This window comes from Taudactylus pleione, unplaced genomic scaffold, assembly GCF_031769625.1.
Source record: "Taudactylus pleione unplaced genomic scaffold, aTauple2 ptg000573l, whole genome shotgun sequence".
Lineage (NCBI taxonomy): Eukaryota > Metazoa > Chordata > Amphibia > Anura > Myobatrachidae > Taudactylus > Taudactylus pleione.
Window position 1 is genome coordinate 461,088 of NW_028284975.1, and position 12,944 is coordinate 474,031.

Consider the following 12,944-nt stretch of genomic DNA (forward strand, 5'->3'; position numbering starts at 1 on the left):
GTGACCCCAAGGAGGTGATAGACTGGAAGATGGATGAAATTCTGCAGTTAAAATGGGAATTTCGAAAGAACTATAATGCTTCAGTGGCTGAAGTAGAGGAATGAGTTTCATGGTTGAACCCAGTGATATGGTTCTCAGGTCTAGGAGAGTGGGTCCTGGAAATGATTGCGAGCATAGGTAAACTCCTGATCCTCATACTGGTTGTCATCATAGTAATTGGCTTATGTGTCAGGTGTGTTCCTAATGTGTTGAAATGTGGAAAATGTAAAGATAAGGCAAACCGAAAGAATGAAATTATGATGGTGGTCAGGAGTAACAATATGAATACTGAGGTAAATGTAGGACTGCATTACAACCCTGAACTAGAAGGTACCATCATATGATGTATAAGATTTAGACATGCATAAAATGTATTATTAAAATGTTATTTTAAAACATCTTAAATAATGTAAGTCCCTATTGCCCCTCAAGACTTCCTTTATAGGATTGGTGCATCCCCACATCTTTCCCATGATCTCTCAAGATCCACGGTGTGCGTATAAGGGTAGTTTTATGCCCCTTCCTAGAGACACATTATCAATGGTTTAAGAACCACCTTGTGCCATCCCATAATATAACATTAAATAATGTCATAATGTTAGCCTAAATTAATTTTAAAATCAGAGGGTGGACTGTCGAAGCCCGATAATTGGCTGAGAAAGGATCGGTTTAAAATTAAATCTGTACGACGCCATTTTGCGAATGGCAATGAGACACCATTTTGCAACTGACCACCCAGCGGCATTTTAGTGAATCTCGCCCATTATAAGTACATACGGCGATGGTATTATTTAGCATTGTGTGATTCCCACGCAATAGAAAGAAGTTAAAAGTCCTCATCATATAAATACCAACAGTCACTAAAACATATAAAATGATCAACCCTGCAAAACACGTACCATGGTGTACTCCACAAACACGTAGTTGCACAATGCTAACTAGCGTCTTTTCCCAAAACCCCAATACTTACACACTGCACACTTACATAAAAGGTTCCCTAGCATTAAAGTGTAATATTCAAGGTTTATTCAGTATTATTAATGTTGTGAAATAAATGTAATTTGATATCTAAGGTTTAGTACATGGTAAGCAGACCGTGTTTGGTGTTGTACTGATCCACTGTATCTTTGCAGATTTCCGGTACCATCAGTGAGAAGATTGCAACATGTGTCTGCAAACTATGGACCATAGAGAGTTAAACATTAAAATGTACTCTGTAATGTAACCAGCTTAGATTTATTTTGCAGCGGGAAAAAGGACACAAAGGGCTGTTGGAGGGGAAGCAATCGGGAAGCCGACTGCCTAAATACCGGCAGCTGGCTTCCTGACTGTCATATCCCAGCAAGGGTGAAATGCCGGGTGTCTAGATGTAGACGCCCACATTTCCCCGACGCCGGAAGACCGGCGCCCGACATCCCGATCATAGTGATGCCAGGCGCCGCCAGCGGACAGCCGCAGGGGGGAGGGTTAGGTTTAGGGCTCCTGGGGGGGACTTAGGGTTAGGCACCCACCCAGGAGGGTTAGGCTAGGGGGAGGGAGGGTTAGGGTTAGGCACCCCCGGGGGGGACTTAGGGTTAGACACCCCCCGGGGGACTTAGGTTTAGGCAGCGGGGAAGGGGGTTGGGGTTAGGCACTTAGAGGGGGTATTAGGGTTAGGCACTTGGGGGGGAAGTTAGGGTTAGACACCCCTAAGGAGGGTTAGGGGGGTTAGGTTAGTAGATACTCACTTATCCACGATCGGGATTTCCAGCGCTGTCGGGCTTCCGCTGCTCGGAACTCTGCTGATGTCGGCCTTTTGGAGGATGGATTGTGTCCATACGAACTGACCTATGAACTATACTGTAACAGAAGAACCAGGAAGAAGAACCAATGGAATCATACCAAACTGTTCTATTGTATTGCCTATCCCTGTAAGAGTATATATGTGGGCTCTCTAAACCTGGATGCCAGTCTTCTTGCTTTGCTGTTGACGGAGGTTTCTATATTGATGCCGGGATTTGGGTCCAGAGCGCATGCATATTTAACAACTGTACCTTGGGTCTGTATGATTTATTTGCGCTAATTGTATTTAGATCACAGCTTGTAACCATCTGTTTTTATATTGAATAATAACTTTTTGTGCTTTGGAACCACACTCAAAGTCTGAAAGCATTTATTTCTTGTGCGTCTCATAACGCTAAATAGCGACAATTTTAGAAGGTATAGACAGGCAGGAATTGATAATGTGCTTAGTCTTGTAAGAATTTTCAAGCACAAAAGGCCCTTATATTATATTTTATTAGATTTAGGAGATGATTATTAGTAACATATTCTTATACAGAGCCAGCATATGCCGCTGTTTACAATTGGTGATAAAGGAGAAATAAGTAAGTAAAAGTACCATTCATAAGTTTTCTTTATTTCTATGCTAAATTTAAAAAGTATCACTTAAACACACATAGAGTTTTATAGTTAAAACACTTATCGCTAGAAAGAAAACATTATATATCTAACCTGGAATGGCTATTACCTAAGTTACAGGCCAATTTATCAATAATCATATACGCAATGTGATCTGGGCACGGCTCTTCACTCCTGTGCCAGACTCTTACACATGTGCAGTCTACAGAGCACGCATACATGGCGGGCATTGGAGGGGGGGGCATAATTCCAGAGCTTGGTAAATCCGAAGCTGCATCATTCCGGAGCTTGGGGGCTGCTGCTGATGTCGGAAATGGACGGACCACAGCAAATATCAGAGATATCTTCTGTGATCACTTCATAATACATCTGGGGGATGCTAAATATTTGTGGGTATCACCCGAAAAAACCCACTTTGGGACTTCCACATAATGGAGGTGACCCACCTGCTTTTGGTGGAACAGACCCGATCTCCGCCTCCTCTCTGCCCCCAACCGTCTGTGCTGCCATCAGTAACCATCAGGTTTATGTACATATCTGAATCGGGGCCTCTTGTCACAACCACAGGAACAAATATGTTCTGCACATGCGCAAAACTGGTCCTGCACATGTACCCCACCATCAGATATTTATTATTATTATTATTGCCAGTTATTTATATAGCACACACATATTGCACAGCACTTTACTGAGAGAATATTTGGCCATGCACATCAGTCCCTGCCCCAGTGGAGCTTACACTCTATATTCCCTATCACATGCGCACACACACAGGTTAATTTTTGTGGGGAACCAATTAACCTACCAGTATATTTTTGGAGTGTGGGATGAAACCGGAGTACCCAGAGGAAACCCACGCAAGCACAGGGAGAATAAACAAACTCCACACAGTTAGGGCCATGGTGGGAATTGAACCCATGACCTCAGTGCTGTGAGGCAGTAACGCTAACCATTACACCGTCTGTGCTGCCATCAGTAACCATTAGGTTTATGTACATATCTGAATCGGGGCCTCCTGTCACAACCACAGGAACAAATATGTAATACAGCAATAATTAATTATGTGAAACTGACAGTAAGACAGTATGGGGTCTATTTACTAAGCAGTGTTAGGAGACAGAGTGAAAAGTTATAAGTGTGATAAGGTACCAACCAATCAGCTCCCAAATGTCATTTTTCAAACACAGCCTGTGAGATGGCAGGTGGGAGCTGAATGGCTGGCACTTTATCACAGACTTATCACTTTTCACTCTGTCTCCTAACACTGCTTAGTAAATAGACCCCTATATTTGATGAAAATATTGTTCTGAAAGTTTCTCATCGATGTCACCTCCTTCAAAGCATTGCTACTACCAGATTCTACAACTGCTGCCACTGACATTGCACAATGTAAATCCTCCCTCCAAATGTGCTCTACCACAACCTTTTGCCCTAAATGAGTCTTACTTACTTAAATGTAATTTGGTTACTATTAAATTATTCATATCCTTTAGATATTTGGTTATGTTGCCTTTGAGTCAGTGCAGCACTTACCTTAGCCACATTAACAGCAGATCCATATCCTGTGGAAAACCCACAGCTAATCACACAGACTTTATCCAGGGGAGCATCATCATGTATTTTCACCACAGATGTTTCATCCACCACAGTGTATTCACTGAAGGTGCTGGTGCTGAGGAAATGATGAACCAACTGTCCCTTGCATGTAAATCTACTTGTGTTGTCAGACATCAAACCAACATTCTTGCCCACACTGTTAAAGAAAGAAAGTGTTATAACACTACAGTTGTGTGAATTGATTACATTTTAATTAGATTGTTGTGAATAGTCTTCTAACAATTTTAAATGTAGAAGTCTATTACTACTTGCATAGCAGTTTCTTGTTTAAAAAAAAGAAAAACTCTACATAGTACATACATAACTGTCATATCTCCGCCCCCGGCACCCACTAAGCCCTGCCCCCAGGTCTGATTGGCCTACGTGCCATTCAGTTTAAAAACAGGGATGACCATCGGTTGGTGAAACCAATGGTCATCCATAGAATAGTTTGTTACCATCAATGGTTACTTGTTATTTTGCCATTGATGGTAACACCACCAATGGCCATCCCTTAGGCTGAGGCTGCACCAGGGGCTAACCGAAAGATGGCTGCCATCAACCAATAGGGAGATAGGTTTCCTTTCCCAGGAAAAAGCTAAGGGAGCGGGGGAGCTGGAAAAAGCTAAGGGAGCGGGGCTTATTGGGAGAAAGAAGAAGATAAGTAAGTGAGTAAGGGGAACTATATTGTGTGTGGCATAAATCTGACAGGTGTATGTGCGTGTATGTGCCAGTCACATAGAGACAGAAAGAATAGGTGTGTATCAGTGGGGAATGTGTGGGGGGTCACTTATACAGAGTGTAAAGTGGAGGGATCGTTGACAGAGAAAGAGCAATGCAGCTCCCTGGTACAAATAAAATCACCAACGACAGAGGGAGCTGCCACAGCATGAAGATGAGCAGCCAAAGGACACAGGAGAGGGTAAGTGTTTGTGGGCTGTAAGGGCTGAATGCAGTGGCTGTCTGAACAGACAGAAGGGGTGCTAGCTGGGGAGATAGAAGGGGTGCTGTCTAGGGAGACAGAAGGGGTGCTGTCTAGGAAGACAGAAGGGGTGCTGTCTAGGGAGACAGAAGGGATGCTGTCTAGGGAGACAGAAGGGGTGCTGTCTAGGAAGACAGAAGGGGTGCTGTCTACGAAGACAGAAGGGGTGCTGTCTAGGGAGACAGAAGGGGTGCTGTCTAGGGAGACAGAAGACGTGCTGTCTAGGGAGACAGAAGAAGTGCTGTCTAGGGAGACAGAAGAAGTGCTGTGTATGGAGACAGAAGGGGTGCTGGCTGGGGAGATAGAAGGGGTACTGTCTAGGGAGACAGAAGGGGTGCTGCCTAGGGAGACAGAAGGGGTGCTGTCTAGGGAGACAGAAGGGGTGCTGTGTATGGAGATAGAAGGGGTGCTGTCTACGAAGGCAGAATGGGTGCTGTCTGGGGAGACAGAAGGAGTGCTGTCTAGGGAGACAGAAGGAGTGCTGTCTAGGGAGACAGAAGGGGTGCTGTGTATGGAGACAGAAGGGGTGCTGTGTATGGAGATAGAAGGGGTGCTGTGTATGGAGACAGAAGGGGTGCTGTCTACGAAGGCAGAAAGGGTGCTCTCTAGGGAGACAGAAGAGGTGCTGTCTAGGGAGACAGAAGGTGTGCTGTGTAAGGAGACAGAAGGGGTGCTGGCTGGGGAGACAGAAAGTGTGCTTTGTATGGAGACAGAAGTGGTGCTGGCTGGGGAGACAGAAGGGGTGCTGTCTAGGGAGACAGAAGGTGTGCTGTGTATGGAGACAGAAGGGGTGCTGGCTGGGGAGACAGAAGGGGTGCTGTCTAGGGAGACAGAAGGGGTGCTGTCTAGGGAGACAGAAGAGGTGCTGTCTAGGGAGACAGAAGAGGTGCTGTGTATGGAAACAGAAGGGGTGCTGGCTGGGGAGATAGAAGGGGTGCTGTCTAGGGAGACAGAATGGGTGCTGTCTAGAGAGACAGAAGGGGTGCTGTCTATGAAGACAGAAGGGGTGCTGTCTAGGGAGACAGAAGGGGTGCTGTGTATGGAGACAGAAGGGGTGCTGTCTACGAAGACAGAAGGGGTGCTGTCTAGAGAGACAGAAGGGGTGCTGTCTAGGGAGACAGAAGGGGTGCTGTGTATGGAGATAGAAGGGGTGCTGTCTAGGGAGACAGAAGGGGTGCTGTGTATGGAGACAGAAGGGGTGCTGTCTACGAAGACAGAAGGGGTGCTGTCTAAGGAGACAGAAGAGGTGCTGTCTAGGGAGACAGAAGAACTGCTGTGTATGGAGACAGAAGGGGTGCTGGCTGGAGAGATAGAAGGAGTGCTGTCTAGGGAGACAGAAGGGCTGCTGTCAAGGAAGACAGAAGGGGTACTGTCTACGAAGACAGAACGGGTGGTGTCTAGGGAGACAAAATGGGTGCTGTGTATGGAGACAGAAGGGGTGCTGTCTAGGGAGACAGAAGGGGTGCTGTGTATGGAGACAGAAGGGGTGCTGTCTAGGGAGACAGAAGGGGTGCTGTGTATGGAGACAGAAGGGGTGCTGTCTAGGGAGACAGAAGGGGTGCTGTCTAGGGAGACAGAAGGGGTGCTGTCTAGGCAGACAAAATGGGTGCTGTGTATGGAGACAGAAGGGGTGCTGTCTAGGGAGACAGAAGAGGTGCTGTCTAGGGAGACAAAAGGGGTGCTGTGTATGGAGACAGAAGGGGTGCTGGCTGGGGAGACAGAAGGGGTGCTGGCTTGGAAGACACTGTGGGGTTTTACTTGCAGTGGCCTCTTTTGTCAGTCCTGGGCCCCACAATTTCTGATGGCCGATAGTATCCTAATTCTACCCCTAAACCTAACCCTCCATCCCTGCAGCCTAAACTTATGCCCCCCCCTCCCCGCGCAGCCTAAACCTAACCCCCTAACCTTACCATTGCAATGCCAGGGCTGGGACTCTAAATAGTGTTTGGATTCTGGCGCCAGCATTCTAAGCTCCGGCATCCCGAAATGCTGGGATTTAAACTACATCCGTCATGTAAGAAGATTAAGGCACTTGACATTCAATGAAAGAATTTAACCATAGTCACTAAAGTGGGTAAGATAATGAAATGGAGAATAGAAAGATAAGGAGGCTGAAAACCTAGAGTAATGGTGATGCCCTGGAGGAAAAAGAGGGAAGGGAAAGCGAGTGGGGAAATACCTAGGGAAGAGGTAACTGAACCAACCCATAACCATTTATTTTTAATATAAACCCTCACCGGCCACCCAGTACTGTGGAAAAAGCCCTAGTGCTATCAGCATTTTTTCTTTGGGTGTCTGATCCTCCTAGGAGTTGACTAGCCCAGGGCTGGATGCTACTATGGCAGGGGACCCTACACTGCTGGTTTCCATGCTAATGACTATTTGAAAGGAAATTTTAGTGGATTCACTACTTTTTTCAACCACCGCATTTTACTGTTACCAGCTCAGGTTACATAATCTAATAAAGGTTCTACTTTATTGGGGGGTAGAGTGATCACTCATTTTTAAAATGCATTTAAAACTCTAACAGGTGAAACAAAATCTGTGTTAAGGAATCGGATCATCATCAGTACACATAAATGTTTTGTCAAAGTGGGGGCAGCCAAAACAATATACAGAATTTCTGCTTTCTCTTTACATAGGCTGTAAGAAGTGTGAACATACCATTACTTTACAAAGGCTATTTACAAAAACATTAATGACACTCCTGTGTTTTTGCTGCCACTCGAACCTGCCCTCAAACGTTCCCGGACTTTGCAAAGAAATTCTCCATGTGAGCGCCATTGATAAGGTAACTTGGCGCATGAGCAGTCAACTGAAATACGCTCAACTGTTAAGATATTGGCATTGCATACATCTCTTAATCAGGCATCTTGCCTCAAGCAACAAGTACATGTGATACATCTTGGAAAATACTAACTCTGCTTTGTAACACACATTACTCTTCGGTTCAACACAGCTTCTGCATTCTCCACATTGAGGAGCAAACACTGGGATTACTTTGTCTCCTAGAAAAACAGAAAACATTTAACAACAGGTTCAGCATATACAGTCTTATAGTTAAACCCTCTGTATGGCGCTGCGGACCACATGTGGCGCCCTATAAATAAAGTTTATTATTAATAATATTAATAATATCATATTTTAACAAAACACAACAGTCCTGCATTCTTAAAATGTTCAATATAAATCTTAAGTACATAAGCTTTTTTTCCCAGAACTTGCTCTTTTTTAAGTGTCATTGAAATAGACAGATTTGCACTTTTAAAATCTAATCTTTATTAAATAATCTGTACAAAATTTCATAAAGTACCTTTACTTAACTCCAGTGAATAATAGAAATAGAAAGCAGTGTCGTGTCCAAAGCATGGGGAATCATATAGGTACAATTACTGATGTGTACTGTAACTTTCAATTGCTCAAATGATTGCAAATTGAAGTTCTGTGGGATATAGTACAATAGATAAATTGATCCACGTGGGTTGGATCTTCTGATTTAAAGAGCCTTCTATCTAATAAATTATCCAGGGCATAAATAATAATGGGGCAGATGGGACTACAGCACCATGCCTCCACCTAAAAATAGGCCCATCTTCATGTTAGCATGATGCTGAGCAGACGCCCAGCTAGCCACATGGTTGCCCATAAATCACAAGGATTAAAGTAGTATTTATTTTTCCTCACAAAATGCAATTTTTTGTTGTTTAGGAGACATTGGTGCTGATACTGTAGGGGGTATACACATCCACATGGCACTGCCACACCCACACAACACTGGTCTCAGCTCCTCTCCTCACAATAGGCCCCTTATCATTTTCTGCCTCGGGCATATGTAACCCTTAATCCAGGTATCAAGAGTACTTATAGTTCTATTTTAAGCACTCTGATGTCATAATTGTACCATTGGTTCCACAACCAAATCTTGCACCAGCCCCATAGCAGGTGCAGTTTCTCTGTCTGAGTGTGGCTTCATTGTGAATGGTTCAGAGTATATGCATGCTGCCGTTTCAGTGGTATGCCTGTGTTGGCTTTGCCACCCCCATGTAATCTTAAAGGAACTCCTTGAAGAAGGCTCATGAGCTGAAACGCGATGGAGACCCCACATCTACAGACCCCTTCCTCACCTCCAGAACCGAGCACGACTTCACCGGCACCTGGGACCAGGGCTGCGACCTTCTGTCCCCCGTACATACAGACACCACTCAGCTGTCTCCACTTGCGGTCATCACCAGTGCTACAGGGTATCCACTGAATACAAGGGCACTCACTGGTCCAGGCAGGCCGCTAGGATCCTCAGCGACCGTCTACCTGCTCTGGACCAAGTGAGCACACCCCTCACTGCAGCCAGCCACAAGCACCACCACGTAACTCACTGGCAGACTTTGCGGACACTGCATACAGAAAGGACCCTCACCACTTCAGGCCTGCCATAAACACCACCAGCAATTGCCACTTCTGCATGGTGCAGGGTGAGTGAAACCTTTCACTACACGCAGCTTAAAGCACCACCAGGGAGTAGCAACCTAAAACCCCACAGGCTCGTGGGGGTTAACTACTCACCTACGTGTCCCGTCTCACACCAGGACATGGGAGTCACACCGAGGTACCAGCAGCAGAGTTACCCATCCCTGCAAGGACAAGGGAAGACTTTCTCGAGCAAGAAATACCCCAGCCGCAACTAAACACCCCAGTGCTCCTACCGGTAAGAACTTTACCCTCATCTGTGTGGGAAGCAGCCTCACCAGTACACAACACATACTGGTTACACAGCTACCCAGACTGCTCACAAGACTGTTTACCATAGGTCCAGCAGGGAAGACGTGCCGATTCAGAACTGCTCGTTAAAAAGCCCCCTGAAAGGGTCTACCTACCTCCTCCCTGAGCAAGTCACACCACCACTACAGACGCCAGCCCCCACCACATCATCCCCAGACCACACCGGAGCAGCACTGTGTCTACTCAATAAACAGTTTGGCCTCCAACATTGTTGTCCGCCTCCTTATTACTACACCTGGTCCACACTACATACCACAACACCTTGTCCTATACCCATGAGAGCGCAGCTGACTCCCATACTCAACCGAACAGGAATGTCCACTAAAATTTATTGACTGTGCATCCAAATTTGTACTGTATCTCTGAGCGCTAACCAGCGGGATGCATGTTTTATGCAACCGGGAAAACCATCGGCCAACTGCGTGCGGCATCAACACTATGTCCGACTCAGAATCATGCCCTTAATGACAGTGCAGTATATTACCTGTGATAATCAAGAAAAAGATCATACCAAAAATAGGGGAAACCCCAAATAAACTCAGCCACCAATTGTAGAAACGTGGCATAGATATAATATTGACAATCCACAGTTATAGGATGTCTTAGTTGTAGGATGTGTTATGTTTGACCAGTTACAGTATATTTTTATTGCCCAACTTATTGCATTATGACTAGGCAGAATTAAGTATCTAAACAGAATAAAGCAATCTCTAGCACAGAACCACAACCATCAACAATTATGTATATAGAGAGATATTAGACACAAATAGGGGCATATTCAATAAGCTGTGAGAATAGCAAAAAACCTGCATCTGCGAGGTTTTTCCTGCAGGTGTGGGTTTTTTGCTATTCTATTGTGTGATTTTTTACTAAACACACGTCAGGAGGTTTTTTTCCACGCATCACCCGAGCAAGCATGATTTTTCCTAAAATTGTTGATTTTAGGTTAAATCACCGACACTTGTTCTGACACCCCCGCAGCACCCCCCCCAGGACTAATTAAGCAATTGGTAGTATCCAATTAGCTTAATTAGTCCATAATTACTTACCTCCAGCAGCGATGTCTTCTGCATCCTGCGTCGGGAGCTGGCTCTTCTTCAGCAGTGGTGAGTATGTTAGTGAGAGTGGTGTATGTAAGTGTGTACGAGTGTGTGTGTGTGTCCCGGTGTCAGTGTGCCACCACAGTACTAGTGTGGCCCCCCGGAATGGGCGCTGGGAGAACTACATCTCTCTGCAGCCCTTGCTCCTCCCACCAGCCCCTCAGACTCCCAGCAGCCCCCTCTCCAGTAAGAAGAGAGAGGGGAGGCCCTGGGAGCTGCGGAGACTACTGAAGACCCCCCGGAAAGGTAAGTGGTGTTTTTTTTTTTCAGTAAAAATTCCCGCCATGGGGTTTTCAGAACTGAAAACCCTGCAACCAGTATTTTTGGAGTTTAATACCGTGGGTATAGGGAGCGCGCATACTCGTGGAATTTCTAAATTGGGCGTGAGGGGCGCAAGGTTTTTACCTCGCTAAACCTCACGCCCAATTGGATATGCCCCATAGATTTACCGGAGAGACCTTTGTTGATAATATATAAAGTAAAGATAATTTTTTTTATCTATGATATTGCAATAGGTATGTGAGGACCTGACTCAGAGATGTACGCTAATGCCGTTGCAGCTGTGAATATGTACGCCATGTCAGTACAAAAATATGCAAATGTCGTGGTTGCTGGGATTTGAATTGAGACGTCCACCGGAAGCTATGTAAATCCAAGTGACTGTGTACAAAGATGCAGCTCGGTTGCAGATCTGTTTGTTTTTCGGACTTCTAAATGACCCTAAAGATGCAAAAGGGCTGCAGGAACTGAGACACCAAAGCCATTTTGACTGTGTATGGGATCGCAGTCGCAGGCAGAGACATGCCCCAAAAATGTTTGTCACACGCCTGCGTTTGAGTCGCCACCCCCCTCACATACAGTCCCTGCCTGTCAATCACATTGTGAATAAGTTCTCACTGCGAAAATGTAACTTGATATATGCGCAGTGCATGCACTGATTACCGGTAATTGCTCAAACTGCAGAATCAATGCCATCGGCATTGCGTCCATCTCTGAAACAGGCCTCAGGTCTATAGGTACATGTCATAGAAGTATATGATATCAAACAGCACAACCAATATTAAACATATTGCTTACAAATGATAAGTACTGCTGATATAAATTCAATTAACCTAGATATTTTTTCGGGCACAAAAAAATAGAGTTTTTCGAGATTTTTTTAGCTCTTTTTTTCGGGTGAAAACATATAGAATCTGTGATAAGGTCATGGACCTATCTGTTTTGCAAAAATGGGTCTGATTAACAGGCAGGTGAAAAAAAATCCCCCAATGAATGCTGGCTTCAGGGCTAACTGAATAGCCCCACCGGGGTATCAGTTAGCCGCAGTAAATTGCAGCAACTAATTGAATTGCCCCATACAATGCAAAATCCCTCTCTCCACTCTTACCTCAGGAGCTATAACTGACTCCTCTCTCCAACTGTCATTTTTATATCAGCAGCATGAGCACAGTCTGCAGCAGCGGCCCTAATAGGTTCTAGGTAGGGGTGAGCGGGTTCGGATTTCTGAAATCCGAACCCCCCCCGAGCCCCCCGATCCGAGTCCGATCCGAGTCAGGCTCGACTTTTCCCGCCTGACTCGGATCTGAAATCGAGGCAAAACGTCATCATCCCGCCTTCCGAGTCTCGCGGGTTTTGGATCCTATATAAGGTACCCGCGTCGGCGCCATTTTCTCACTCGGCTGTGGACAGTGAAGAGGGAGGGTGGGAGTTAGGGCTGTGTAGTGTAGTGTAGTGTAGTGTAGTGCTGCTGTTGTCCACTACTTCAAAGTCCATAGGGGCTGGCTGTGTTGTGCTGTGCTGCTGTTGTTAATAGGGGCTGTGTCCACTACTTCAAAGTCCATAGGGGCTGGCTGGACTGTGTTGTGCAGTCAGTTCTCCATAGGGGCTGTGTCCACTCCAAAGTCCTGTGCAGTGTCCCAGTCCTAAAGGAGTGCTGTAGTGTTGTCCAGGGGGTGCTCTGTCCATCAGGGGTGCTCCCCCCCAAGTGCTAAAAAAATAATATATTTTCTGTGTTTGTGAATTGTGTGCGCAGTAGCCGCACGTGCATCAAC

The 12,944-nt window shown here is 45.6% G+C and overlaps 1 protein-coding gene across 1 annotated transcript in view; it reads right to left on the reverse strand.

Annotated features, from left to right (window-relative positions):
• The window catches only part of LOC148481553 (alcohol dehydrogenase 1-like), a 97,917-nt gene that overhangs the window by 45,197 nt on the left and 39,776 nt on the right, over positions 1 to 12,944 (reverse strand). The window contains exons 4-5 of the mRNA XM_088453258.1: positions 7,938 to 8,025; positions 3,973 to 4,192 (exon numbers count right to left, since the gene is read on the reverse strand). Of these exons, the coding sequence (XP_088309384.1) occupies positions 3,973 to 4,192; positions 7,938 to 8,025 (308 nt within the window). The remainder of the gene's footprint in view (positions 1 to 3,972; positions 4,193 to 7,937; positions 8,026 to 12,944) is intronic.